Here is a 27980-nt window from a genome sequence, read left to right on the forward strand (position 1 = left end):
AGATCTGTTCCAGTCTCCATATTCCCCATTCTTCTCGATGGGCGGATGTTGGGACACTGGCCCCGCCCCACTGCCGCCTCCCAGAGAGAACACAACAGGGCTGTTAGAATATCCTGCAGAGAAGGCCGTGGCGCATGCACACGTGTGCAGCCCACAGAACGCAGAAATCTTTCGGGTCGCGGGTACTCTCGCGCGCTCTCCAGCGGACTCGGGCTGCAGCACTGACAGAACGAGAGGGCGGGGCCGGCGGCGGAAGTGAGGTCACTTCCGGGCTGCGGTGTTTGTTTGGACTGGAGAAGGGAGGTGGCGGGCGAAGCGCACGTCGAGCGGGGGAGCGGCGCTGCCTGTGGAGATCCGTGGAGGCCGACAGGATTCGTTGGCTGCCGTCCCCGCTGCCGTGCACTGGGTGAGGGGGTCCCTTCGGGCAGAGCAGCGAGAAGGGTGCGGCGGTCCCGGCGGTCGAGGGACAGCATCTCGGCGACGCCTGAGGGGCCTAAAGGGTCCTTGCAAATTGTTAGCCACCGCGTCACCGTATAGCCTCTGTTGTTTCCCCTTTCCGCTGAGTGTGAGGGACAAGGTTGGGCCGACTTCTTCTCTTTCTTCTCTTAGAAATGGCTGGGTTTTTTTTTCTCATTGTCATTATTATTTATGATTTGGTTCTGGCAGATTTCTATCCGGGTCTTCAGTGGCGCGCAGGGGTTGTCGGGATAGCAGTTTCTCTTAGCTCCTCACCCCTTCCCAAACCCTTTCTTCCCTCCCCACCCCCATCCGCGTACCTTATCTCTTGTACCCCTGCGCCGCCTCGGCAACAAAGCTCATTGTTCCAGCCCACTTTACGCCTGCGCGTCGCCACGCGCACCGTCTACGCGGTGCGCTTGCGCGCTCTTGCCCAAGCCTGGGGCGGTGGAGAGGGGTGGGAGGCATAAGCGGGTGGAGGAACTAGCGGACTCGCGAGCGTCCTGCAGGAGCACCCTGCAGCCGTCAGCGGGCCTCTGTCTTTCTGAGCCCTTTCTCCCATTTCTTCGCCTTCTCTACTCCTTATTTTTAGTTATATTGTATCCCGTGTTCTGGGTATTAGTACCTTTGTCCTGGGGTACTGGGTCTACTCCAGGCGGACTTGGAGCTAGGTGAACTTTAAAAAGCCCATCTAATTTACAGTCTTTGATACTCTGCTCTTACCTTGTAATTCCTAATACTTTGTGCTTATATCCCCCACCCCAAAAAATAAGGCTTGTGGTGAAGTTTTGTTTTCAAAACATTTGTTGCAGCAGCCAACATTAGTATTTTCTAGTGACTCCTAAAAGGATCCTTTTTTGCCTTCTTTTGCTGTTTTGCTTTCCCTAATTTTGTGACCCTGTCATCTTACAGAAACCCCAAACTCTAGAAAGAATTTGGCTTCCAGTTTGCCTTGGAGAAAGGTTTAACATAGCCTGTGACATTAATTTCGGCAGAAGACAGATTCCCTTTTGATATGTGCTGTTTAAATTTGTACCCTGGTGGCACAGATTGCATATGAGTAGGTGATTAGGTATTGGTTTGTATTTTCATTAAATAACCTTTGAAATTTCATTCGCAGCATTTTGTTTGCAAGTAGGAAAAGGGTCTGTGAGGATTTTCAGTGGGACTCCGGTGGGTGCTATTTTGTGTTCAGGCTTCCGGTCTGTGAAAGACAGCATATTTGTGGCAGATTAGTCTTTTTGTGTTACTTGTTGGTTGTGAACTTGAACAAAACTATTTCTCACCAGTAAGTATTTATCACAAATAAAGGTAGACAGTGTCCAAGAATTATATTTGTTTCTTAAGAGATGGGGGTTGGGGAATGGAGACTTGCTGTAATGGTTAAAGGCTTGGGAGCTTGGGCGTTTTTATTATAGTATATTGCTTCTTAAGGGCTCAAATTGAACTAAATGATTTCTACCCTTATTGGGACCGAGTAAGTTTATAGCGGAGCCCTGGTGGCGCAGTGGTTAAGAGCTCAGCTGCTAACCAAAAGGTCAGCAGTTCGAATCCACCAGCCGCTCCTTTGAAACTCTATGGGGCAGTTCTACTCTGTCCTATAGGGTCATTACAAATCACAATCAGCAAAAGATTTTTTTTGGTTAAGTTTACAGCAGGCTTTTCCACGAGTAAGTACTCTGCAGCTTATTCAGGTTCATCCTTTATGACTCTAGTTTTAGTGAAAATATAAACATTCATAAAATATTCAGTTACCACAGCAGTTTCATGGATATGGTGGGAGATTAAAGAAGGTGAAAATAAGAGCCCTGTCCCTAAATTACATCTTGTAATTTACAAAATATTTTTGTATTCATTATCACCACAACCTGTGAGGTAGACAGAGCAAATTTTATCTTATCCATTTTGAGATTGAGTAAATTTGAGCTTGAGAAATTTATGTGTTTATTCAGTAAATACTTACACAGCATTGTTCTAAGTGGTTTTACAAGTATTAACTAATTTAACCTTTTACCCTCTCTTACCACCTTTTGGAGGTAGGTAATATTGTAAAATGAAGATAACAAATGAGAGATGTTAAGTAATTTGCCCAGTGTTACATAGCTAGTAAGAGCTGGAATTCAAATCCAGTTAGCCCAGATACTGTGTGCTCTTAACCTTTATATTGTGCTGCCTGTGATTTAGTGACATATACATGATCCTGTAGGTGGCACAGTTAGTGGCATATCTGAGATTTAAACCTACTTCTTCTGACTCAGGTGCAAGATTAAAGTTTAGAGCAGTGCTGTCCAATAAGGTAGCTACTGACCACTTGTGGCTTTTGAGTGTTTGAAACATAGCTAGTGCGACTGAAGAACTACATTTTTAATTTGTATTTAATTTAAATTAATTGAAATTTAGCTAGCCCCATGTAGCTAGTGGCTACCATATTAGATGGTGCAGGTTTAAAAAAGAAAAAACCTATTGCTGTTGAGTTGATTCCGACTCATATTTAGAGGGTTCAGATTGTCTCTGCTTCTTGTCTTTTATATCGGTTTTTTTTTTTACTTGATACTTTCTTTTGATACTTTACAAAAAGTTTTTTTTATTCTTGTAGTTTAAATGAAGTTTACATTTCAGGTTCGTCTCCCATACAAAAATTTGTACATACATTGTTATGTGACCCTAATTGCTCTCCCCATACGGTGACAGCACACTCCTCCTTTCCACCCCGATTCCCCATATCCATTCAACCAGCTCCTAACCCTCTCTGCCTTCCCATCTCACCTCCGGACAGAAGCTGCCCATTTAGTCCCATGTATCTACCCTCACGAGTATCACTTTATGTCCCACAGTCCAGTCCAATCCCTATCTGAAGAGTTGGCCTCGGAAATTGTTTTAGTTCTGGGCTGATAGAGAATCCAGGGGCCATGCTTTCTGGGGTACTTCCTAGAACCAGTGATTTTTACTTATCCCTTGCTCTAGTGATCTTTACCTGCTGTAAATGTTTAAAAAGCACCAAGATAGATAATACTGTTTGTTATGTGCCAGACTCTATGATTATTACCCATTTTACAGATAAACAGACATAAAACCAAAATACCAAACCACTTGCCATCTAGTCAATTCCGACTCATAGCGACCCTTTAGGACAGAGTAGAACTGCCCCATAGGGTTACCAAGGCAGTAATCTTTACGGAAGCAGACTGCTACATCTTTGAACCCCCGTCCTTTTGATCAGCAGCTGAGCAGTTAACTACTGTGCCAAACAGACATAGTAACCCGTTGCCATAAAGTCGATTCCATCAGACATAGAGGTGTTAAATAACTTGCCCATGGTCACTCAGAAGGGTAGCCTGATTTCATAGCTCATGCTTTTAGTCATCACTTTATACTGTCAAACATTAAAACAAAAAATTCAGTACTTCTCACAAACTTCTAAGTGGAAGATGGAGGCCCATGCAGTCTGCTGCTAACCAAAAAGTTGGAGGTTTTAGTCAACTCAGATCTGCCTCTGAAGAAGGGCCTGGCGATCTGCTTTCCCAAAAGCAGCCATTAAAAACCCTATGGAACACAGTTCTATTCTGACGCACCTGGGGTTGCCATGAGTCGGAGTTGACTCAATGGCAACTGATTTTTTCTGCTTTTATATATACATACATATGCAAATAAAGTTGTTAAGGCTTCCAAGTAGAGTTTAATGGAATAAGAAAAAGTATCTGTTGGGGTGGATTGATGAAAGAAACAGGAGAACTCTATTTGAATTTTAATGAAAATTCTAAAGAGATGAAACTAGAGGGGGAAATTTCTGAAACTTGAAAGATTGCCATATTCTACAATTGTATAGAGAATATAAAAGAATGCACACTGCTGGAAATCAGTATGTTAAGAGGCTTTTCTGGAGGAGAAGACAGCTAAAGACAATAACTGAATAAAGACTTGAATTTGTAGATTGAAGTGGTTTGTTGAGTGCTAGGCAGCATTATTAGGAAAAAATTACTCTCACCTAACCGAAATCTGGTGAAATTTCTGAGTTTAAATGTTAAACATCTTACGCTCTCAGCTAAACCAGCATGTTTACAAAGGAAAGAAAATTAATTTTCTACAATGAAAGCTGGAATACTTATAGATTTGATGGAAAAGACAAAATCTAAAAATCCTCTTCCAACTAATATTTTTATTCAATATATGAAGGCAGAAGACATTTCTGGACTTGTAATTTAGAAATATATGTCCCCAGGTACCCTTTTGAGGAAATACCTTTGCTAAATTAAAACTAAACCAAAACAAAGATGTCAAGTTAGGGAATGATGAATCTAGTAAAAAATATAAATAATAATGTAATTGTGTTTACAAATTCTTTAAAAAGATGTGTACTAATAGGGAAAGCCTAATAACAAAGAGTGGTAAATTATTTCCCAAAAACTCAGGAGGTGGAGAAGGAGGAAGTAGGTAAGTAAAATTCTAAAGGGCTTTCCTTGGCTGGGAGCAGGAATTGATTTGAGTGTACTAAAGGAGGAAAAACATTCTAAATGTCTCGAATTGGTTGAAGGTGTAGAGAGTATATTTTTAATTGATAGGAAAATATTTAAAACTTTTAAAAACAGGAAAATAAACAGAATAGGAAAGAAATATTAATAGAATTAAAGAAGAAAAGTAGACAAAATTATAACGGAAGACATAAAACCAAATATCAGTTATTAAAAATGTTAATTCTCTATGAAAGGTAAGATTCTCAGACTTGGTTAAATAATCTAACTCTTATAGTGGAGAATATGAATATACCACTTTCAGAATTTAATAAATTAAGTAAAACAAAAAATATAGAATATCAACTATATATGTGTGTAGGTATGTATACATGCATACACACTTCATTTTTGTACCTCTTGGAATAGAAACTGCACATTCTTCTCTTTAGGCCCAAGGAACATTTTGTAAAAATTATAGTTGTCTACAAACAAAACCATAATTCCAAAAAGTGAAGCTTTCTCTGACTACGTTTTATAGCCATAATAAAATAAAACTAGGAATCAGGGCATCAGAAGGTAACCAAAGAACCTTAACCACTTTTAAATTAAGAAAAATACTCCTCTGAATAATCTCTGGCTCAATACTAATTATTTAATTTTTAAGTATCTAAAATTGATGAAAAACTATTTTATATCAGAACTTTTAGTGGAAATTTATAGCTATAAAAGTTTTATTAAGTGAAAGATTGAAAATAAAAGTTTATCAAGTTGAGAAAGAGTAGGAAGTCGGCTAAAATTAAGTAGAGAAGAAAGCTGAAATTAAGAAAATAGAAAACAAAAATATGTAGGAATGATCAGTAAAACAAAAGGTGGGGATTTGTTTATTAAGGTTTAATTTTTAATAGATCACTGATCCATTTAAACTCAAAAAATACAGCAAAAATATCTCTAGCTACGTAGTTCCCCTTCCCTGGAGTCAACCAGTATTATCAGTTTCTTTTTCTTAAAACAGCTTTATTAAGATATAATTCACATATATTCACAGAGTTGTGCTACCATCACCACAGTCAATTTTAGAACATTTTCATTATTCCAAAGAGAAACCCCTTAGCTGTCAACCCCATTCCTCTCAGCACTAGGCAATCACTAATCTATTTTCTGTCTCTAGATTTGATGGAGCACTGGTGGTGCAGTGGTTGAAGTGCTCGACTGGTAACCAAAAGGTTGGTCTGAACCCACCAGCCACTCAGTGGGAGAAAAATGTGGCAGTCTGCTTCCGTAAAGATTATAGCCTTGGAAACCCTATGGGGCAGTTCTGTTCTGTCCTATAGAGTTGTTATGAGTGAGAATTGACTCAATGGCAATAGGTTTGGTTTGGTTTTTTACAGGTTTGCCTATTCTGGACATTTCATATAAATGGAATCATCCAATATATGGTCCTTTGTGACTGGCTTCTTTGACTTAGCATAATGTTTACAAGACTCATTCATATTGTGTAGTATGTATCAAGTACTTCATATCTTTTTATTGCCAGTAATATTCCGTTATATGGATATACCACAGTTTCTTCTTTGATCAGGTTGATGGGCATTTGGGTTGTTTTCACATTTGCGCTATTATGAATAATGCTGCTGTGAACATTCATATATGTTTTTGCGTGGAAGTATGTTTTCATTTCTCTTGGATAGCTACCAAGCGAAATGAAAACATGTTATTATGTCATATGGTGATGCTATGTTTAACCTTTTGAGAAAATGCCAGATTGTTTTCTAAAGCAGCTGCAACATTTTATATTCCCACCACCAATGTATAAGGGTTCCACTTTCTCCACATCCTCACCAACACTTGTTATCTGTCTTTTTTATTTTGGCCATCCTAGAAGGTGTGAAGTGGTATCTCATTATAGTTGTGATTTTGGTTTCCTGGATGACTAATAATGCTGAGCATCTTTTCATGTGCTTAATGACCATTTGTATATCTTTGGAGAACTGTTTATTCAGAGCCTTTGCCCATTTTTTAATTGGGTTGTTTGTGTTTTTTATTATTGAGTTGTAATACTTCTTTATATATTCTAGGCACAAATCCCTTACCAGATTTGTTATTTGCTTTTCAGTTTCTTTTATATCCTTCTAGAAATTCTATATATTTACAAACAGTGAACACACATCCCTCCCCTCTTTTATATACAAAGAGTATATAAAATTATATTCACTGTTATGTATATTATAAAAGCTGGAATTTTTTTTTTCCCCCAAAATAAGATAAATATCTGGTAGGTCTTACTGGGGGAAAAGACATGTAATCAAATCAGCCACGAGACGGAAAAAACCGTTTTTATTAGGTACTGCCAAGTTGATTCCGACTCATAGTGACCCCATGTGACAGAGTAGAACTGCCCCACAAGATTTTCTTGGCTGTAATCTTTTTTTTAAAAAAATACTCCAAAATACAAGGATAGAAAAATTTCCAGTTCATTAATGTTTGAAAGCTGTTTTCTGCAGGGTCTAGCATTCTGGGTCTGCAGTTTCTTTCGTTGTAGTCTTTTGACTTCCATTATTATTGTTGAGAAGCAGCTGATTTGTCATTTTTTGAAATAATCTTTTTTCTGCTTTTAAGAATTCTTTTTTGATACTCTGCAGTTTGACTATAATGTATCTTGTTATGTATATATCTTAGAGTTTCTTGGGCTTCTTGAATATGTAGATTAATGTCTTTCGTCGTATTTGAAATATTCACATCCTGCCTCTGCTGCATTTTTTTCTCCTCTCCTTTTGGAACTTTGTTATTCCCACTCTTTTTTCTGCATTGCTTGATCCCTGTTGCTGCTTCATGGATAATTTCTTCTCTCTACCAGTTCTTATATTGTATGTAACCTTCTGCCAAACTCATTGATGAGTTTTATAATTTTTATGTATCTAGAAGTTTCATTTGACTCTTTTCCAGACCTTTTAGCACTTTTTATACTTTGCCATTCCCTGAAAATATTTTCAACCTGATGTGTAATAATTATTTCTTTTATAATCTTTGTTGCATAATTCCAGTGTTTGAAGTGTGATGTGAATCTGGTTTTGTTTTCTGTTAGTTGTTCTGGTTCTTGCTCATTGTGCCTTGTTTTTTCCTTATGGGGTTTGGTTGTCTTTAATTGCACACTGTTCATTATTTGTGTGGGTCTGTAAGGCCTAGAATGATGATTTCCTCCCAAGAAGTTTTACGTTTGCTTTTGCCAGGCACTAGGGTCACTATCTGTCTTGGAAGAAGTACAACCAGAATGCTCCTTAGAAGGAAGGATGGCGAGATTACGGCTTAGATACTTTGGACATGCTGTGAGGAGGGATCAGTCCCTGGAAAAGGACATCATGCTTGGTAAAGTAGAGTGTCAGCAAAAAAGAGGAAGACCTTCAACGAGATGGATTGACACAGTGGCTGCAACAATGGGCTCAAGCATAACAACAATTGTGAGCATGGTGCAGGACCAGGCAGTGTTTCGTCCTGTGGTGCATAGGGTTGCTATGAGTTGGAACGGACTTGACAGCACCTCTGACAACAACAGGGTCACTATCAGTTCAGGATCACCTCATACTCAGTTCCTGATTTGAAATGTTCTGGACCTCCCAGGTGATGGGATCTTACTCTGCTCATGCACGGGAGGGTCAGCCATGGTCACAGTGTATCAGGGTCCCCTCCCACTTTTTCTCTTGATCTGCTAGTACCAAGGCAATTTTGTGGGTGGGGTGGTACTTTTGGTTCACCCTTATCCTGAGCTTATGTAGCCCTTTGAGGTCTCAGCTTAGTGTGGGAGGGTGTCCTATTACATTCCCTGCCTTAACTTCTGTCCTTCATGACCCATGAGGCATCCAACCCAAACAAGTCTAATGAGCAAAAACCCTCAGGGCAAAAGCAGCTCCAGTGTTTAAAAGTGCCACTTAGCTCTCTGGATTCCTACTTTTCTTTTGATTTTAGTGTAGAAGTTTCTTATTATATTGTTAACACCTTAGTGCTTCTAAGGAATTTCTTTAAAAATATGTTATCTAACACTATACTTTCAGTGGAAAGACTGGTCCAAATATTCTACCATTTGCAGTCCAGTTGATTCCTACTCATGGTGGGTCCCCCTTCACCACCACCACCATGTGTATCAGAGTAGAACTGTGCTTCCTCCATTGGGTTTTCAGTGGATGACATTTTGGACATAGATCGCCAGGCCATTCTTCTGAGGTGCCTCTGGGTGGGCTCAAATCTCCAACCTTTAGATTAGCAGCTGAGCATATTAACCATTTGTACCACCCAGGGAGTCCCCAAATAATCTAGTCCACCATTACTGGGAAAAGAACTTCCTAGTTCATTTATTTTTTAAGTACTTAAAACAAGATCTGAATAAATAGACGTACTATATTCCTGGCTAGAAGGTTTAATATAAAGATATCAATCCTGATCAAACTGCAAAATGTAATGAACTGTCATTCAGACTTCTCTCAATGGAGAGTTTTCTTTGCAGTTGGACAAAATAATTCTAACACTTGTATGAAGAATAAATGTGTTGAGATTTTGCCCCCAAATTTGAAAGACTAGGAGGGGCTTTGTATTACTAGAAGAATATTTTAATCAAAACAGTAAGGTATTCTGAAATATTTGAGGGTGAAAGGTTGTGATGTCTGTAACTTTTCAGATTGATAAGCAAAGCAATTATATAGAGCTAAAACAACTGTAGTAAAACATTAACAATTGCTGAATCTAGGTGACAGGTACAGGTGTTCATTGTACTGTTGTTGCAACTTTTAAGTAAGCTTAAAATTCTTCAAAATAAAAAGTTTGGGGGGAAAACTGGTATTTGTTCAGGAATATACAATTACAGAATAAAGAATTTTAGAAACAGATATAAGTGGGAATTTAATTTTGATAAAAACATAAATAGCTTTCATTAAATAATGGTGGGATATTACTCACATGGAAAAATATAAATCCTTAACATTAAACTCTAAGGTAAAATCACATGAATTAAAAATTTTAATGTAAACAATGAAAGTGTAAAAAATAATTGAGGAAATACAGAAATACAGTCTCTAAGATAGGAAGGAAAGGACTTCCTAAGCAAGATACAGATATTGCTGAAGTTGTAAAGGAAAACAGTTGAGATTTCATCACACTGCAAAAATAAAATATATTGATAACATTCAGGACTGTTGAAGATGCAGAGAAACAGGTGCACTCAAACATCATAATAAGAATGTACATTACAACATTTTTGGCAAATAATATCTATTAAAATACAGCCTTCGGTATGGATTTTACCTCAACGTAAACGTAAAACAAAAATCCTCACAGCTGAACCGATAAGCAACATCATGATAAAGAGAAAACAGTGGCATTGTCAAGGATTTTCATTTTACTTGGATCCACAATTGATATGCATGGGAGCAGCAGTCAGGAAATCAAATGATACATTACATTGGGCAAACCTGCTGCAAAAGACCTTTCTGAAGTGTTAAAGAGTATGTCATGAGGATTAAGGTGTGCTTCGCTCAAGCTATGGTATTTTCAGTTGCCTTATATGCATGCAAAAGCTGGACAGTAAGGAAGATCAAAAGAATTGATGCATTTGAAGTATGGTGTTAGCCAAGAATATGGACTATACCATGGACTTTCAGAAGAACGAACAAACCTGTTTCGGAAGACATGCAACCAGAATGCTCCTTGGAAGCGAGGATGGTGAGACTTAGTCTCACTTTGGACATGTTGTCAGGAGGGACCAGTCCCTGGAGAAGGACATCATGCTTGGTAAAATAGAGGGTCAGCAAAAAAGAGGAAGACTGTCAGCAAGTTGGATTGGCAACAGGGGCTGCAACAGTGGGCTTTAACATAGCAATGATTGTGAGGATGGTACAGGACTGAACAGTGTTTTGTTCTGTTGTACACAGGGTTGCTATGAGTCAGAGTCGACCCAACGGCACCTGACAACAACATTAAAGTTATAAATGCACTCGGCCTTTGACCCAGCATTTCCCCTTTACGGAGTTGTATACTATAGAAAGCATGAATAGAAAAGGATATGTGTACAAGGGTGATCATAACAGAATTGATTGTAATGGCAAAAACTGGAAACATGAACATGCATCAGAGTGGGAATGGTTGAATAAATGGTGCTTTATCTATTAAAAAGCAAAATATACCTCTACATGTTGACTAATAAAAGATATATCATGCAACATGTTTAGTATGATTCTATTAAAATACAAACAACCAGTTGCTCTCAAGTCAACTCCAACTCATGGTGACTGCACGTGTCTCAAGTAGAATTGTGCTCTATAAGGTTATCAGTGGCTGGTGTATCAGAAGTAGATCACTAAGCCTCTTCTGAGGTGCGTCTGGATGGACCTACCTTTCAGTTAGTAGCTGAGCATATTAACCATTTGCACCACCCAGGGATTAAAATATAGAAACCCTTTATTCATGATTCTATAAGCAAACAAATATGAAATGATACATACTAAGCTGTAACGTTAATTACAGCTGGATAGAATTGGAGATAGAAAGGGTAAAACTTAATTTACTTTAGATCTGATTTGTGCACTTGTATTTGTTTTGTTTTTGTTTTTACTTGGTGTGTACTTTGTACGCACATTTCTTTCACTTAATGCTTTTTAAAAAAATTTTTTTTGTACTTTAGATGAAGGTTTACAGAACAAATAGTTTCTCATTAAATAGTCAGTACACATATTGTTTTATAACATTGGTTAACAACCTAACAACTTTTCAACGCTCTCCCTTCTCGACCTTGGAGGACCTTTTTCTTTGGTGAAAATATACATAGCCAAAGTTACACCACTTCAAAAGTTTCTACATGTACAATTCAGTGACATCGATTATATTCTTCCAGTTGTGCTGCTGTTCTCACTATCCTTTTCCAACTTATTCCATCACCATTATCTTCAACTCACTGCCCCCTAGGCTTCCCATCAAACCTTTTGAGTTGCTGTTACCAGTTTGAGCTCACCTAGGTAATTCTTTTTTGTACCTTAGATAAAGGTTTGAAGAACAAATAGTTTCTCGTTAAACAGTACACATATTGCCCTATGACAATGGTTAACAACCCCACGACATGTCAACACTGTCCCTTTTCAACCTTGTGTTCTGTATCACAGCTTTCCTGTCTGCTCCTGCCTTCTAGTCCTTGTCCCTGGACTGCTGTGGCTTGTTAGTCCCGTTTTGTTTTATGAGGCTGTCCAGTCCCTGGCTGAACGGTGAACTTCAGGAATGACTTCACCACTGAGCTAAAAGGGTGTCTGGGGACCATACTGTCAGGGTTTCTCAGTCTCTTTCAGGCCAGTAAATCTGGTCTTTTTTGTGTGTGTTTGAATTTTGTTCTACATCCTTTTCCAGCTCTGTCTAGGACCCTCTTTTGTGATCCTGGTTAGAGCAGTCAGTGGTGGTAGCCAGGCACCATCTAGCTGTACTGGACTCAGTCCAGTGGAGGCCGTGGTAGCTATGGTCCATTAGTCCCTTGGACTAACCTTTTCCTTGTATCTTGTTCTCTTCATTCTCCCTTGCTCCCGAAGGGGTAAGACTGGTGGAGTATCTTAGATGGCTACTCACAGGCTTTTAAGACTCCAGACGGTACTCACCAAGGTAGAATGTAGAACACTGTCTTTATAAACTGGTATTATGCCAGTTGAGCTGGATGTTCCCCAAGACCATGGTCCCCACAGCCCTCCGCCCAGCAATTCCATCCCTCAGGGAGTTTGGAAGTGTCTTCGGAGCTTCCATGACCTTCCCTTGTACAAGTTGTGATGGCTTCCCCAGTGTTGTGTACTGTCTTACCCTTCACCAAAGTTACCACTTATCTATTGTCTATTTAGTTCCCCCCAACCCCTCCCATCTGTCATAACCAACAAAGATTGTTTCTTTTTGTGTGTAAACTTCTACATGAGTCTTTACAGTAGAGGTCTCATACAATATTTGTCCTTTTGTGATTGACTTATTTCATTCAGCATAATGTCTTCCAGTTTCATCCATGTTATGAGATGCTTCACAGATTCATCATTGTTCTTTATCGTTGCATAATACTCCATTGTGTGTATGTACCATTGTTTGTTTATCCATTCATCTGTTGATGGACATCTAGGTTGTTTCCATCTTTTTGCTGTTGTGAACAATGCTGCAGTGAACATGGGTGTGCATATGTCTATTTGTGTGACAGCTCTTATTTCTCTAGGATATATTCCTAAGAGTGGGATTGCATTTTGTAGTGCTTTTTTTTGCGGTGCTGACGTTTTCTTTGTTCCTTTTACTCTCCTGTGCTGAGTTCCTTTTGTTTGTGGATTTTTTTTCATTTCTTTTGTTTCTGCAGGTTTTGTTTTTATTGAGACTTTGTGTTTTTAGTCTTTATTTTGATGAGTACGTTTGTAACTTTCTTTGTGGTTACCTTGAAATTTACCCTTATCTTCCTAGATTTGAACCAGTCTATTATTAGATGGTATTGCCTTGCCTTCCTCTCCATTAGAAGGTTCTATACCTACACCATTTGTTCCCTCTTTTATTGTTGTGATGCTGTTGTCATGTACAGATTAACCTCTCTGGTTCCCTGTTGTAATTCTTCTGGTTTTGCATAGTCCTTAAGAGTTCATTTCCTAAGTTGGTATCTGGCTGATACAATCCTTTGTCCTGTATTCAGCGTGTGGTCTGATGTTGTTTGTTCTCAGATCGAAGGACTCCCTTTAATAAGTCTTGTAAGTTTGGTTTGGTTTTTACATAGTCGCTTAACTTTTGTTTATCTGGAAATGACCTAATTTCACCATCATATTTGAACGAGAGTTTTGCAGGATATATTATTCTTGTCTGGCAATTTTTTTCTCTCAAGGTTTTATATATGTCATTCCATTGCCTTCTTGCCTGCATGGTTTCTGCCAAATATTCCGAGCTTAGTCTTATTGTTTCTCCTGTATGTGACTTTTTCTCAAGCTGCTCTCAGGATTCTTTGTCTTTGGTTTTAGCAAGTGTGATTATGATATGCCTTGGTGATTTTCTTTTGGGGTCTATCCTATATGGGGTTTGTTGAGCTTCTTGGATGGTCAGCTTTTCATCTTTCATGATATTGGAGAAGTTTTCTGTCAGCAACTCTTCAATGATCCTCTCTGTGTTTTCTGTTTTCTCCCTGTTGCGGAACTCCAATCACTAGCAGATTTTTGGTTTTGATTGTATCCCACATAATTCTCAGAGTTTCTTCATTAGTCTTCATTCTTTTTTTCTGATTTTTCCTCAGAGTTGTATCCAAGTGTTTGTCTTCAATTTCACTGATTCTGTCTTCATTGTTTCAAACGTGCTCAGCCCTTCTGTGACACTGTCCATTTCTGAAATCTTTGTTATCTTTTGGATTTCTAATTGTTGTTTTTTGTATGATTTCTAGTTGTAAATTTATTTTAGCATTTTGTTCTTGTATTATTTTCTTGAATTCTTTCTTTTTTTTTTTTTTTGTTTGTATTTTCCATGAGTTTGTCTGCCTTTTCCAGGAATTTGTCTGTTTTTTCCTCATTTCTGTCTGTTTTTTGCTTAACTCTTGGATGATTCCGAATATTAGAGATTTGAATTCCCTATCCGTTAGGTCTAGTGCCTTTTCTTCTCTTGGAAAGTCATCTGATGTCTTATTTTGGACGCCTACTGGAACCATCCTGTCCTGTTTTTGTAAATGTTTTGATATTGTCTGCTGTCTTCGGGGCATTCAGTGGTTATTTTCCCCGTTTATTGATGTAGATTTGTTTTGTCCTGCTTTTTTGTTTTATTTGGGTATGTCTGAGCAGGCGGTTTTTGCGGTCTTTATTGTTTGCTCATCGGTGGGCACGATACTTTTCACCTTCTTCTCCAGTGGGAGGGTCAGTCACTCAGATATGGTACTGTAGGGCAGGTCCAGCTGAAGGGGAGTTGATGGGATAGATTGTTTGTGGCACGTACCAGGGCTGACAGTGCGGACCGGGAATCAGTACAGGGTAGGTTCCAGTAGGCCGTGCCTGTGCAGCTTGGGAGTGTGATGTTCAGCGCACAGTGCAGGTAGGCAGGAAGGAGGGGGTAGATTGTGATGTGTGGAGCTAAGATGGGTATGGGAAAGAGGAGAGAGGAACAGGGGCCAACAACAAACAAACAAAAGAGTGCTAAGGGAGCTTGCTGTTGGAGCGGAGACATGAGAGACTGAGAAATGGGGAAAAACAAAAATGAAAAGGAAAAGGGTAAAAGAATAAAAATGAACAAACCAAGAAACTGGAAATGAAGAAAGACAAAAAGGGAATAAGAGAGAGAAGAAAACAAAACAAAGAAACAAACAAACAAAAAAAAACCCAAAAAACAAGAAAAAAGAAATGCCCCCACGGATGTCCCTGTGCATCTCTGCAGAGTAAGGGAGTAGCTTCCAAGCTGCGCAGTACTGCCCGGCTAGAAGGGGTTCCCAGGCCAAAAAAAGAAAACAAAGAAATCAAAATAGAACAAATCAGAGCAAAGAAACAAAAAAGTCCTGAGGGTCCCACCAGTGTGGCGGCACAGGCCGGAAAGGAGTTTCACAGTCGAACGGTGTTTTGCAGCCTTTCAGGAGGAAGCAAAGATGGCATGCGGAGCCAGGTATTTGAGGGAAAGGAGGGGGAGGTGGTGAGAGGTAAGGAAGAAGTTTAAAGAAGTGGAAAAAAGCAACACCAGCAGCCAACAAAAGGCACTCGGGGAGCTGGCCAGTGCAGGCGGGTGGGTGGAATTCAGGCAACACTGGGGTGAAGCTGGTGCTTCCCGGCCAAGAGACTGTGGCTGCAGGAAGCAGAGGAGGCTAAGTGGGGGTGAAGAAGGGTGGGGAGTGAGAAAGTGTATATCGCTGGTTACCGGTTGTTCTTTTTCCTGCTAGAATCTCCGTGAAGCTGTTTTCTCATACCCCTTGTTCGCTGATCTCCGATAGGAGTCCAAGATGGTGGACCTGTGCTGCAGTAGCTGATAGGGGACCTCTGCATGTATCTCTCCTTGCTCTGTGTTCTCGGTCAGTTTCTTATTCTATTCGGTGCTTGGCTGAGTTCTTTATTTCTTCATTTGGTGCGTAGGGTTTCAGGATTGATGTGTGACTGTTTGACTTAGTTTTTCTGATCTTTGCTGCGGAGGGATGACGTGGTGCTTCTGACTATAGCGCCATGTTGCCCGGAAGTCTAATGCATCCTTTTTAAATAAAATTCATCCAAAGTATGTACAGAGATCAGTTGTCTAAAAATTTTCAAATGGTTACTGAAAGCACTATAAGGTGATACATTGCTGTTTTGTGATTTTCTTTTGAGAAATCTTATTGCATGTATTTTATCAACACTTAGACATATTAAATCACTTTTTGAGGTAGTATTACTGTGTTAGCAAAAACTGTCCTTTGCATTAGATTGAGGTTGAAAATGGTGATTCTTAAAACTGTCAATAAATACAAATAGAAGGAAGATTCCTCAACATAATAAAGGGCACCAGAGCCCTGGTGGCACAGTGATTAAGAGCTACAGCTGCTAACCAAAAAAGGTCGGCAGTTCAGATCCTCCAGCCCCTCCTTGGAAACCCTGTGGGGCAGTTCTACTCGACAGGAACACGTCTTTTGGTTTTTTAATACAAACCAACAGCCAACACCATTCTCAATGAGAGAGACTGAAAGGATTCCCCCTGAGAAAAGGAACAAGACAAGAATACCGCTTATTATCACTCCTATTTAACATTGTGCTGGAAGTCCTAGTTAGAGCAATAAGGCAAGAAAAAAGTAAAGGGCATTCAAATTGGAAAAGAAAAAATAAAACTATCCATATTCACAGATGATATGATCCTCTACATAGAGAACCCCAAAGATTCCACAAGAAGACTACTGAAACTAGTAGATTCAGCAGAGTAGCAGGATATAAGATCAACATACAAAAATCAGTTGGATTCTTATACACCAATAAAGAGAAGTTCGAAAAGGAAATCAGGAAAACAATACCATTTATAATAGCCCCTACAAAGGTAAAATACTTAAGAAGAAATCTAACCAGAGATGTAAAAGACCTATACGAAGAAAACTACAAAGCACAATTGGCAAGAAACCAAAAGAGACCTACATAAGTGGAAAAATCTACCATGCTTATGGATAGGAGGACTCAACATTCTGAAAATGTCAATCCTACCCAAAGCGATTTACAGATATAATGCAGTCCCAACCCAGATACCAACAGCATTCTTTAATGAGATGGAAAAACTAATCACCAACTTTATATGGAAAGGAAAGGGACCCCGGATAAGCAAAGCATTATTGAAGGAAAAGAACAAAGTAAGAGGCCCCACACTACCTTATCTCAGAGCCTCCTATATAGCCATGGTAGTCAAAACAGCCTGGTACTGGCACAGCGACAGACACACAGACCAACGGAACAGAATCGAAAACCCAGATGTAAATCCATCCACCTGTGATCATTAATCTTTGACAAAGGACCAAAGTCCATTAAATGGGGAAAAGATGGTGCTGGCAAAACTGGATGTCTGTCTGTGAAAAAATAAAACAGGACCCATACCTCACACTATACACAAAAATTAACTCAAAATGGATCATGAACCTAAACATAAAACCTAAAAAATAAAGATCATGGAAGAGAAAACAGGGACAATGCTAGGTGCCCTAATACATGGCATAAATTCAATACAAACCATAACAGTGCATAAACATCAGAAGAGAAACTAGGTAACTGGGAGCTCCTAAAAATTAAACACTTAATGCTCATCAAAAGAGCAAAAAGAGGATCTACAGACTGGGAAAACAATTTTCGCTATGACATATCTGACAAGGGTTTAATATCTAAAATCTATAGAATACTTCGATAACAAAAAGATAATGCAATTCAAAATGGGCAGAGGATATGAACTGACACTTCACTAATGAAGACATTCATTCATAGACACATGAGGAAGTGCTCACAATCATTAGCCATTTGAGAAGTGCAAATCAAAACTACAATGAGATACTGTCTCACCCAGACATTACTGGCATGAATCAAGAAAACAGAAAATAACAAATGTTGGAGAGGTTGCGGGAAGATTGGAACTCTTATGCTCTGCTGATGGGAATGTAAAATGGTACAACCACTATGGGAAATGATATAGCACCTCCTTAAAAAGCTAGAAATAGAAATACTATATTATCTACCAGTCCCATTCCTAGAGATATATTCTAGAGAAATAGGTGATTGTTGAATTATAGTTTCTGATAACTTTAGGATTTTAAAGCACCATATACATGCCTTGAAGTAAATAGTGGACACAAAAATTTGGGGATAGAAGTTATTTTCTTAGTTCATTCCTGCCAGTTTTAAATTAAGTCATATTAACACATGAGCAAAGATAAGATAGTAACATGTTGGTGTGGTAAGTCATTATCTCTTTTGGGCACTCAGACAAGTCCCTCCCCTTTATGTTGTTATTGTCACAGATTACATCTTTATACACTGTGTGCCAAATAACATAGATTTATAATTATTTATGAATTTGTCTTTTAAATCATAGAGGGGAAAAAGAGTTACAAACCAAAAATACCTTAGTACTGACTTTTGTATTTATCTATGTAGTTAACCTGTTCTAGTGTGATTCTTTGTGTGGATTGGAGTTACTCTTTACTGTCCTTTCATGTCAGCTGGAAGGACTCCCTTTAGCATTTCTTGTAATGCAGGACTACTAGCATCAAACTCTTTCAGCTTTTGTTTATTTGATTCTCCTTCATTTTTAAAGAAGCCCTGGTGGTGCAGTGGTTAAGAGCTCAGCTGCTAATCAAAAGGTCAGCAGTTCGAATCCACCAGCTGCTCCATGGAAACTCTATGGGCAGTTCTGCTCTGTCCTGTAGGGTTGCTGTGAGTCAGAATCCACTCAACGGCAACAGGTCATTTTGGTACAGTGACTGTATATCCCTTCCATCTTCCTTTGATGCTTCCTGCGTCATTCAGTATTTTCCCTGTAGAATCCTTCAGTATTGCAACTCGAGGTTTGAATTTTTTCTTCAGTTCTTTCAACTGTAGAAATGCTGAGCATGTTCTTCCCTTTTGGTTTTCTAACTCCAGGTCTTTGCACGTTTGATTTTAATACCTTATTTTGTCTTCTCAAGCCACCCTTGAAATCTGTTCATCTCTTTTAATTCATCATTTCTTCCTTTCACTTCAGCTACTCTGAGTTCAAGAGCAAGTTTCAGAGTCTTTTCTGACAATCATTTTGGTCTTTTCTTTCTTTCCTGTCTTTTTAATGACCTTTTGCTTTTATTCATGATGGACGTCCTTGATGTCATCCCACAACTTGTCTGATCTTTGGTCATGAGGTTCATTGTGTGGAATCTATTCTTGAGATGGTCTGTAAATTCAGGTGGGATATATTCAAGGTTGTACTTTGGCTCTTGTGAACTTGTTTGGTTTTCTTCAGCTACAACTTGAACTTGCATATGAGCAATTGATGGTCTGTTCCTCAGTCAGCCGGTGGCCTTGTTCTGACTGATGATACTGAGATTCTCCATCATCTCTTTTCTTATAGGATCATATAATACATGTTCTTCTGTAACTGACTTATTTAACTAGGCATAATGTTTTCATGGTTCATCAATCTCGTAGCATGTATCTAGACTTCATTTCTCTATATGGCTGAGTAATATTTCAGTGTGTGTATATTTTGTTTATTGATTCATCTGTTGGAAATTTAGGTTCTTTTCACATTTTGGCTCTTGTGAATAGTGCTGCAGTGAACATCGGTGTATAGGTTTTTGTTTGTGTTTCTGTTTTCAGTTCTTTTGGGTTATACATCTAGGGTGGTATTACTGGGTCATTATTTGGTTCCTTTTTGTAATTTCTGTCTCTTTATTGATATTCCCTCTTTGGTGAGACATTTTCATGATTTCTTTTAGTGCTTTGTATAATAAGTTTCTATTAGCTCTTTGAGAATATCTAAAATGGTTGTGTTAAAGTCTTTGTCTAGTGAGTCCAGTATCTGGGCTTCCTGAGGGACAGTTTCTGTTTGTTTGTTTGTTTTCTCCCTTTTGTGTGGGCCATACTTTCTTTGCATACTTTATAATTTTTTGTTGAAAACTGGACAGTTTGAATATTACAGTGTGGCAACTGGAAATCAGATTCTCTCCTCTTCCCAGGGTTTGTTGTTGCTGCTGCTTGTAGTAGTTGTTGTTTAGTGACTTTTCTGAACTAATTTTGTAACATTTGTATTATTTGTTATGTGTGGTCACTAAAGTCTGTTGTGTTTGCGTAGTGGTCGGCTAATGATTTGACAGATTTCCGTAAATGCCTGGAACAACAAACACACATATACAAAACAAAACTCCCAGTCTTTGCAGATGGGCTGTATATCTGTGTTTAGCCAGGTACTTTACAATTCTGCCATAGCCTTCACTTCTTGCTTGCGTGGAGCCTGAAGGTCAACCAGAGGTGAGAGCTTAGGGCCTTTTCAGGTCTTTTCTGAGCATGCATCCAGCGCTGGGCATGCATGTTGCCTTCCACGTTTCCCAGAATATGCAGGAGCTTTTCAAAACTCTTACTGCACAAAGCATGTCCTTCCCTAGCTGTTTCTCCCAGGCTTTTTGGTTTGTTTGTTGTTTGCCCCAGAAATCTGGTAAGCAATTCTTCCCTCAGCTATTTAGGGTATAAGATTAGTACCCAGGCTCCAGTTTGTTCTTGTTGGCATCGATTATGATTTGTTTCCCAAGTATTGCTTGACTGAAAGTAATTTCATTTATTGTCTTTTCATAAACTCTTTCACTGAGATCTTTACCAAAGCTACAGGTTGTTTAATGAGGTGATAACGGCAAAAAAACTGACCTAGGCCCTGTCAAATGCAAGTATTGAGCTGTTTGCTAAGCACTGTTCATTTATATTTTATCTACTGGTTGGCGTCAAACAAGGCGGGGGGGTTTCCTAGTGATTCCCAGACTATAGAATTTGCTGAGGTAGGTTTTTCATTGTTTGTACAAGCTTCTATTCACAATATGTATGGAAAACACTCTCTTAAAAAAAAAAAAAAAAAGATAGCATTTATATGTAGCTATACTTTAGTCAGCTGAAACATATTTAAAAACAAGTTGCAAGTATTTCTGGATAGATATGTCTCACATAGTTGCTACTTAACTGTTTAATTCCAGTTGAATAGTGAATATCCTATAATCAGTTGCCGTCAAGTCAGTTCTGACTATGGTGACCCCTGTGTCAGGGTAGAACTGTGCTTGAGTATCCCTATACGCTGTGCTAAGTAGGAATTCGTTTGCTGTTTTTAACTAAAAATGTTAATGAAGTGTTTCCTGTCATTTTTTGATGCTGTGGTCTCCTGAAAGGTAGGATTTAATGGTTATTCTTTAGAGGACTGTAGGGTATAAGTTGGGAAAATAATAATGGAAAGCTGTTACAAATTGGGATGTCTTTGAATATAGCTTAATGATAGGTTCATATATACACTTTAGGCAGATTTCCATCCAATTGCAAGGCAGAGTCAACTCCTGCTACTCGTAATATTTAATATTAAGGCAAGTCTGAAGTGTAATTTAAGGATGACCATGTAAATGGTAGCTTGACATAAGAATGAGTAATTTTCTTTAGAAGAACTGATTGTCATTTAGTCAAAACTTGTTATCAAAGTAAAAAGTTTTATTTCCGCCAATTTTAATGATAAATAAAAATATCAAAGATACCCTTTGTTTTCTGCCTTGTCTGCTTTCACAGTGCAGTTTCCTAATCATGTTTTCTTCCTGCTGACACCCTACTGTGTACTTAACTCTGAGAGTGTGTCTCTGCCTCTCTTTCATACACACATACACAGCAGCAGCAACTAGGGCAGAAGTTCCCAGTAGTTTTTAGTTGAGGACCTCTTAACAATTAAATTTCACCACCATGATGCTATTGTCATCAGTATTTGAGAAACAGATATGTGTGTGGGGGTAGAAAACCCCCTCCCTAGGTGAGAGACTAAATTGTTGGATTTTTATTATATTTATGTGCTCTTAAGAATAAGTTTGTAGACTAAATTTAAAGGGCCAGTCAACACACATAAGCAAATCTCTCTCCCCTGAACCTTATCCCAGGGTGGGGGAGGGGGAATTTCTTTTAGGAGATTTTAGTTTTAGCATTTTGCTTGATTATGGTAACTTCAGAGTAAGTAGGCCTTTTTTGAACTCTGCTCTCATAGTAGGTATGCTGTTTCCTTCTGTTGGCACAGGTCACACTGCTGCTTGAATTTATGTACAGGTGATTCTTGTTTTATATAAACCCATTTTTAGCTATTTCAGACTTAATGATTGGTAGAATACTGTAGAATCCGAAACCTCATGCTTGGAATTTTTAGCCCGCAGTGTATCAATTAGGTTAAATTATGGTATCAACTAGGGAGTGGATTGTAAGAAACCAGACCTCTACTATATTAGATACTTCTTTTACTTAGATAAAAAGAGATTGGGTGCCTGAAACTCGGCATACAATGAGAAGGTTCAGCTAGGGAGGAATTCAGTGGACCCAGAGAAAAAAGCAAAATAGATAATGGGCTATGAAGGAGAGATCCAAAGCTGTACCTTAGAACTGAAGAAACCAAGAGGTTATTAAAAGTTTGTTAGTTTTCACTGTCAATCTCTAGACTTTTTGAAATCATTTTTAAAAGTAGAATTTGCTTTTCATAAAGTCACTTGATGACCAAGTTTTCCAGACCATACATGTTTTATAAAGCAGGGGCTATCCAGTGTAAAATGATTTGGAGATTCCATTTAAGGTGTTGATTGCCTTTATTTACTGATATTAGAGAGCATAGATGAGTCTAGACTGTTCTTAGCTATTTCCTAAACATTAAAATCATTTGCTCAATTCATCATGTACACTTAATGTATCATGTGCATCTAACACCTAACCATGATGCCTGGTGAAAATAGATGCTTCCTAAGAACTGAAAGTGATTAACTGTAAAGTAACTGTATTGTTCTTCTTAATAAGGTTAAAAACGACAACTAACGTCAACCATGAAAGATCCAAGTCGCAGCAGTACTAGCCCAAGCATCATCAATGACGATGTGATAATAAACGGTCATTCTCACGAAGATGACAATCCATTTGCAGAGTACATGTGGATGGAAAATGAAGAGGAATTCAACAGACAAGTTAGTTTTGTGTACAGGCGTTCTTGTTTGTAGCCCATTGTAGCCTTCAAATAATATGAATATACTTTTCCCTAAAATATGTTTTTAATCTGATTTCTTATATATGAAGTATATGGATTTATATATTTCATATATATATGCCACTGATTTTAGTGGGGTGCTGAGATGGTGTGGCTGTCAAATTACTACTAGACTTAACTGCTTGTTGAAATAACTTGGGGAGCTTGTTTCAGGGTCCCACCCCCCAGAAGTTCTGTTTCAGGAGTAGTAGGGTGGAGCCTGGGAAACTTTTTAAAAAGCTCCCAGATGGTTCCAGTCAACAATCAGGTTTGGGGAACCACTGCCTTATGCAAGTTAGATTGCTGTATTGCAGTGAAAGTCGGAGGAATTCAGGAATGAGGAGCAGGTGGGCATAGGTACTAGGATGCAGAAGTATTGCTGTTTCTCGCCTGAGGTTCTCAGTCTGATCAGCCTGAAAAATCTGACACCATAGTTTTCAAATTCAGAGAACTCCTATATGTTGATTAATGTTGCCTTTTATTCCCCTATTTCTGGCAGCTGTCCCCATCTTCTTTATAGTTAGTATTATGGCTTTGGTGGCATCTCCATATCTGATGGTAGATGTTCAAGAGTAAAACATTTGTCTTGTCTTAGTTCAGTGAGAATCACCTGTGTTTTGTTTTGTTTTTTTACCCATGCCCTCCTAGAGATTCTCTTTCAATCGTTTTTGGGTGGAGTTGAGGTTTGTATAACTTTAAAGTATTGCAGGTAATTCTGATGCACATTACACATTGAGAGCCCCTCCTTTATTTGTTACTTCTTTCCTACCACCCTCAATGGAAAAAAGAATATTCTGCTAATACAAGACAGCAAAACCCTAAACATATCTTTTCAGGTCTTTATGGTAAGCATTTTTTCCCTTAGCACAGAAGCAGAAGAGGAAATATGATGTGTTTTTAAATGTCTTAGTTTAAGATATTTTTAAGCCATTCCTAGTGATATCTTACCAAATGTGCTATAAATTGTCCTTTATTTATTATAAATCCAGATAGAAGAGGAGTTATGGGAAGAAGAATTTATTGAACGTTGTTTCCAAGAAATGCTGGAAGAGGAGGAAGAACACGAGTGGTTTATTCCAGCTCGAGATCTCCCACAAACTATGGACCAAATCCAGGACCAATTTAATGACCTTGTTATCAGTGATGGCTCTTCTCTGGAAGATCTTGTGGTAAAAAGTTACTTTTCATCTTTTTAAAACCTAGGTCATCCTTCCTATAAATGGAAAAACAAGCTACCATCTGTTTAAGAAGAGTTCTGCATCTCTTCCCCTTCAGAAATTTGTTCTGCTTCTTACAGTGGAAGCAGAGGCCTCCACCAGTCTTACTTAGGACATGGAGTGACTTCTGGCAATGTTCTGGAGCTAGTCTTAGACCAAACAGACTTTTGGCCACTGCTTTTAGTCTTGATAATAAAAGGCTACTTAAATGTCTTAAAGAATACCAAAAAAGTATGCACAGTTTGTTCAGGTGACTTAACCTATACTGTACAAAAGTGGCTTGTTGGACAGGTTTTGCTCTTTAATCTTATCCTAGACATTTGATGAAGTTTGCAAAATTTTATCTGAAAGATAAAATTTTGGAGATCTGGGAGCCCCGGTGGTGCAGTGATTATGAGCTCAGCTGCTAACCAAAAGGTCAGCAGTTCAAATCCACCAGCTACTCCATGGAAACCCTATGGGGCAGGTCTCCTCTGTCCTATAGGGTTGCTATGAGTCAGAGTCGACTCGACGGCAACAAGTTCAGTTTTTGGTTTGGTTTCCTGACCCAGGGTTTTGGTTGAGGTACCTAACTCTGTTTGGAGCTGTGATTTAATGAAGACTTGTACAAGCTCATGGCAGAAAAGGGACACACACCTACTTGCATTTTAGTTATACTCAGCGTCTCATTACGGATGGTGTATTTGTAGTAAAAACGAATTGTGATAACTAAGCATCAGCACTAGACTAGAACCTGAGGTATCCTTCACAAAAATTAAGATAAATAATTTTCTGAAATCAAACATTTTCTCTAAGTCTGAGTGTTAATCTTTCTGTCCATGTTTACAGTCTCTAGTTGCTGCTACAAGATAGTTCTCTAGAATTTGCCCACTGGACTCTGAAGTATCTTTTTTATTGTCTTCTGTTCACTGCAGCAATTTCTTGACCTGACTGTACATTATAATTACCTTTGAAGCACTAAAAAAAAAAAAAAAAAAATCAATTTCTAAGCTGCACCTGAGTCATGCAGAATCAGTCCCCTAGGCATGTTAATGTTTAAAAAGCACCCCCAGAGGATTTATTATATAGCTAGCCTGCCCCAGTCAGGTATTTGGAAACCATTCTTTTAAAGGCTGTATTTACAGTTTGGTATATAGCCTTTGTTACAGTATAACCCGTTTGAGCTGATATGTGATCTGAATAGTCTTTTGGGATACATAGTCATGCGCTGCATAGCGTCGTTTGGGAACATCTGACCACGTGTATGTCTGTGGTCCCGTAAGGTTATACATATAACATATAACAGGCTTTACAGGGGTTGGTTTATAACTTATAGGTTGTATGTAAGTCAGACATTTGTAAGCCATGGACTGTCTGTATATAATATGGTGTTTCCAAATCACGTAACATCCTATTTCACAGACCGTGTCGTGGACACTAAGCTACGCGTGACTGCACTTGTTTATGGCTACGTTAGTCACTGCACAGATAATCCTGATTGCCCTGATTAGCAAAGCCTTTGCTGAGTGTAATATATGACTTTAATCTGGACCCAGTACAATTCCATAATATAAAACCTGGTTTGTTTCACTTCGTCTTTTTGAGAGATTAATCGGTTCTTATTCTTCTGTAGCTGCTAAAAGGTTGCACATTCAAGAACACTGCTTTTTTATTTAGACCTCACACTTTTATAGAGTAGATATATTTCCTTTGAGGGAAGAGAGAATATATCCTCTCCAAGGGAAATGGTTATGTATAAATTATGAAACTAAAATTAAATTATTGGTTCAACATGTTGTTTAATATTATGCTTTGGTCTTGAAGTAAGTGGTGTAGGGATCAGATTCAGTCTGAAAGCCTGCCAGCATACCTACATTTCAGGACTTGGAGTCCATCCTTTTTTCTTCTTTATCAACTTGCAGTCCTAGATGTGGTAGAGGAGAATTTCCAGTATTCTTCCCTATACTCTGACACATCCACTTAGGACAGTAAAGATTCAGAGACATTGAATAATAATTCTGAGGTGCTTAGAGACTTTGACCCAGTCCCCCTTTCTTTTAACTGATAGAAAAACTCCCAGAGAGGGTGACTTATCCAGGGTTACATTGGAAGTTAGGGGCCTAGCTGGGATTCAGACTTAGGTCTTCTGACTCCCCATGTAGTTTTCTTTTCCTGTTATATACCATGCTTCCTGTGGGAATTAGAAGACAGCAATTGAAGAAAGACAACTCCATATTTTCAGTGAGGATCATAAAGTAAAATTAATCCGTAAACAATTCCCCAGTGACTTTAATCATAATTGCAACACTTGTTTAACATGTTTGCATGGTATGAAAGTATTTAAAGAAAGGTAACATAATTAAATCAACAATTCCTTGTTTAGTGCCATTTTTTTAGTTTATGTGAAGTTAGTTGGTTTCTGGTTACACTTAAGGAAAACAATTTCAGTTCCTACTGCCTCTTTAGAAAGGTTGATATAATTTTGATATAATGTATATAGCTTAGACCTGGTTCTTCTTTTCTCTGCCATAGATTTTGGGTTAGGTTTAACCTTAAATCTGAGTTCTTAACTTTTTACTTGTATTTTTTGGAAGATGTTTTTGCATGTAGATCTGGGTTGAATGCTTCCGAGTATCTGGAGCCATCTGTTAATGAACTTGCTTTTTATGTACTTATTTTCCAGGTCAAGAGCAATCTGAATCCAAATGCAAAGGAGTTTGTTCCTGGGGTGAAGTACTAAAATATTTGAGTAGATGGGGCCCTCTTTTGGTGGATGTAGCACAATTTCCACACTGTGAAGGCAGTATTAGAAAACTTAATTGTAAAAGCTCTCTCTTGTCACTGTGTTACACTTACGCATTGCCAAAGTTTTGTTAGTCTTGCATGCTTAATAAAAGTGCTGAGACTGTTATTAAGTAAAAAGCTGTCACATTTACTGAAAATAGAATTGTCCCCATGGCTTGATGTGAAGACAGCAAGGAAAGAAGCACCAGTCAAGACGTGACAAAGTACCAAATTAAATGACCTCTAAATTTTACCTAATTGTCTATTTTGAGGCTAAACTGGTCCCTTAAGGTTAACTAACACTTGTTAAAGTTTAAACTTTTAAAAAATGGGTAAATCAGAATTAAGTTAAAATGCTAAGGAAATTTCTCAATTCAGTCTTCAGTTTGCATTTGTCCCCATCAACAAAAATCTCCTTTTTCTATGAAGACCTGTTAGTTAATTTGAAGTAATTTATTAAAGACATGTTTTTGGTTACTGAGGTTACAAGGTAGTGATGAGAACTATTCCTGACTTTTATGGTATGTTATCATGTCAGAAATGTTTAATTCTCCTAAAGTACATCTGAGGAGGTATGTGAATTGAGAATTGCATCTTCTAAGGAGTCCACTGCATCAGCGCTATGCCTGTGTGAAGTCTAACATCTGGCCAACCCATAATCCAATTGAACAAAGAAATTGTAACATTATGATCTGAGTGGTGCTTTTCCTTGCTTTGTTAACCATCACAATAGTCTGCAGCACAACTTTTCTTTTAACAAAGCTAGAACAGTTTTGGCTTCTTAAACTTCATATTTGGGTAGGTTAAGCTGCCATACGTGTTCAGTGTGAATAGTGTTTAAGTTGAAAATATTGTAAGAAAATTATATTTTTTCAAAAATATTTAAAAAAATAAATAATAGTAGAACTGA

At 38.4% G+C, this 27980-nt stretch overlaps 1 protein-coding gene across 1 annotated transcript; it reads left to right on the top strand.

The window, feature by feature from the left end:
- Window positions 1–264: 264 nt before the first annotated feature.
- On the top strand, window positions 265–27980 carry PAIP2 (poly(A) binding protein interacting protein 2). The gene is made up of 4 exons (XM_012556892.2): window positions 265–406; window positions 22868–23031; window positions 24080–24259; window positions 26970–27980. Exons 2-4 carry the CDS (start codon window positions 22894–22896, stop codon window positions 27024–27026), a joined length of 375 nt encoding a protein of 124 aa, XP_012412346.1. The 5' UTR covers window positions 265–406; window positions 22868–22893; the 3' UTR covers window positions 27027–27980.

The sequence above is a fragment of the Trichechus manatus genome, unplaced genomic scaffold, assembly GCF_000243295.1.
Source record: "Trichechus manatus latirostris isolate Lorelei unplaced genomic scaffold, TriManLat1.0 scaffold00080, whole genome shotgun sequence".
Classification (NCBI taxonomy): domain Eukaryota; kingdom Metazoa; phylum Chordata; class Mammalia; order Sirenia; family Trichechidae; genus Trichechus; species Trichechus manatus.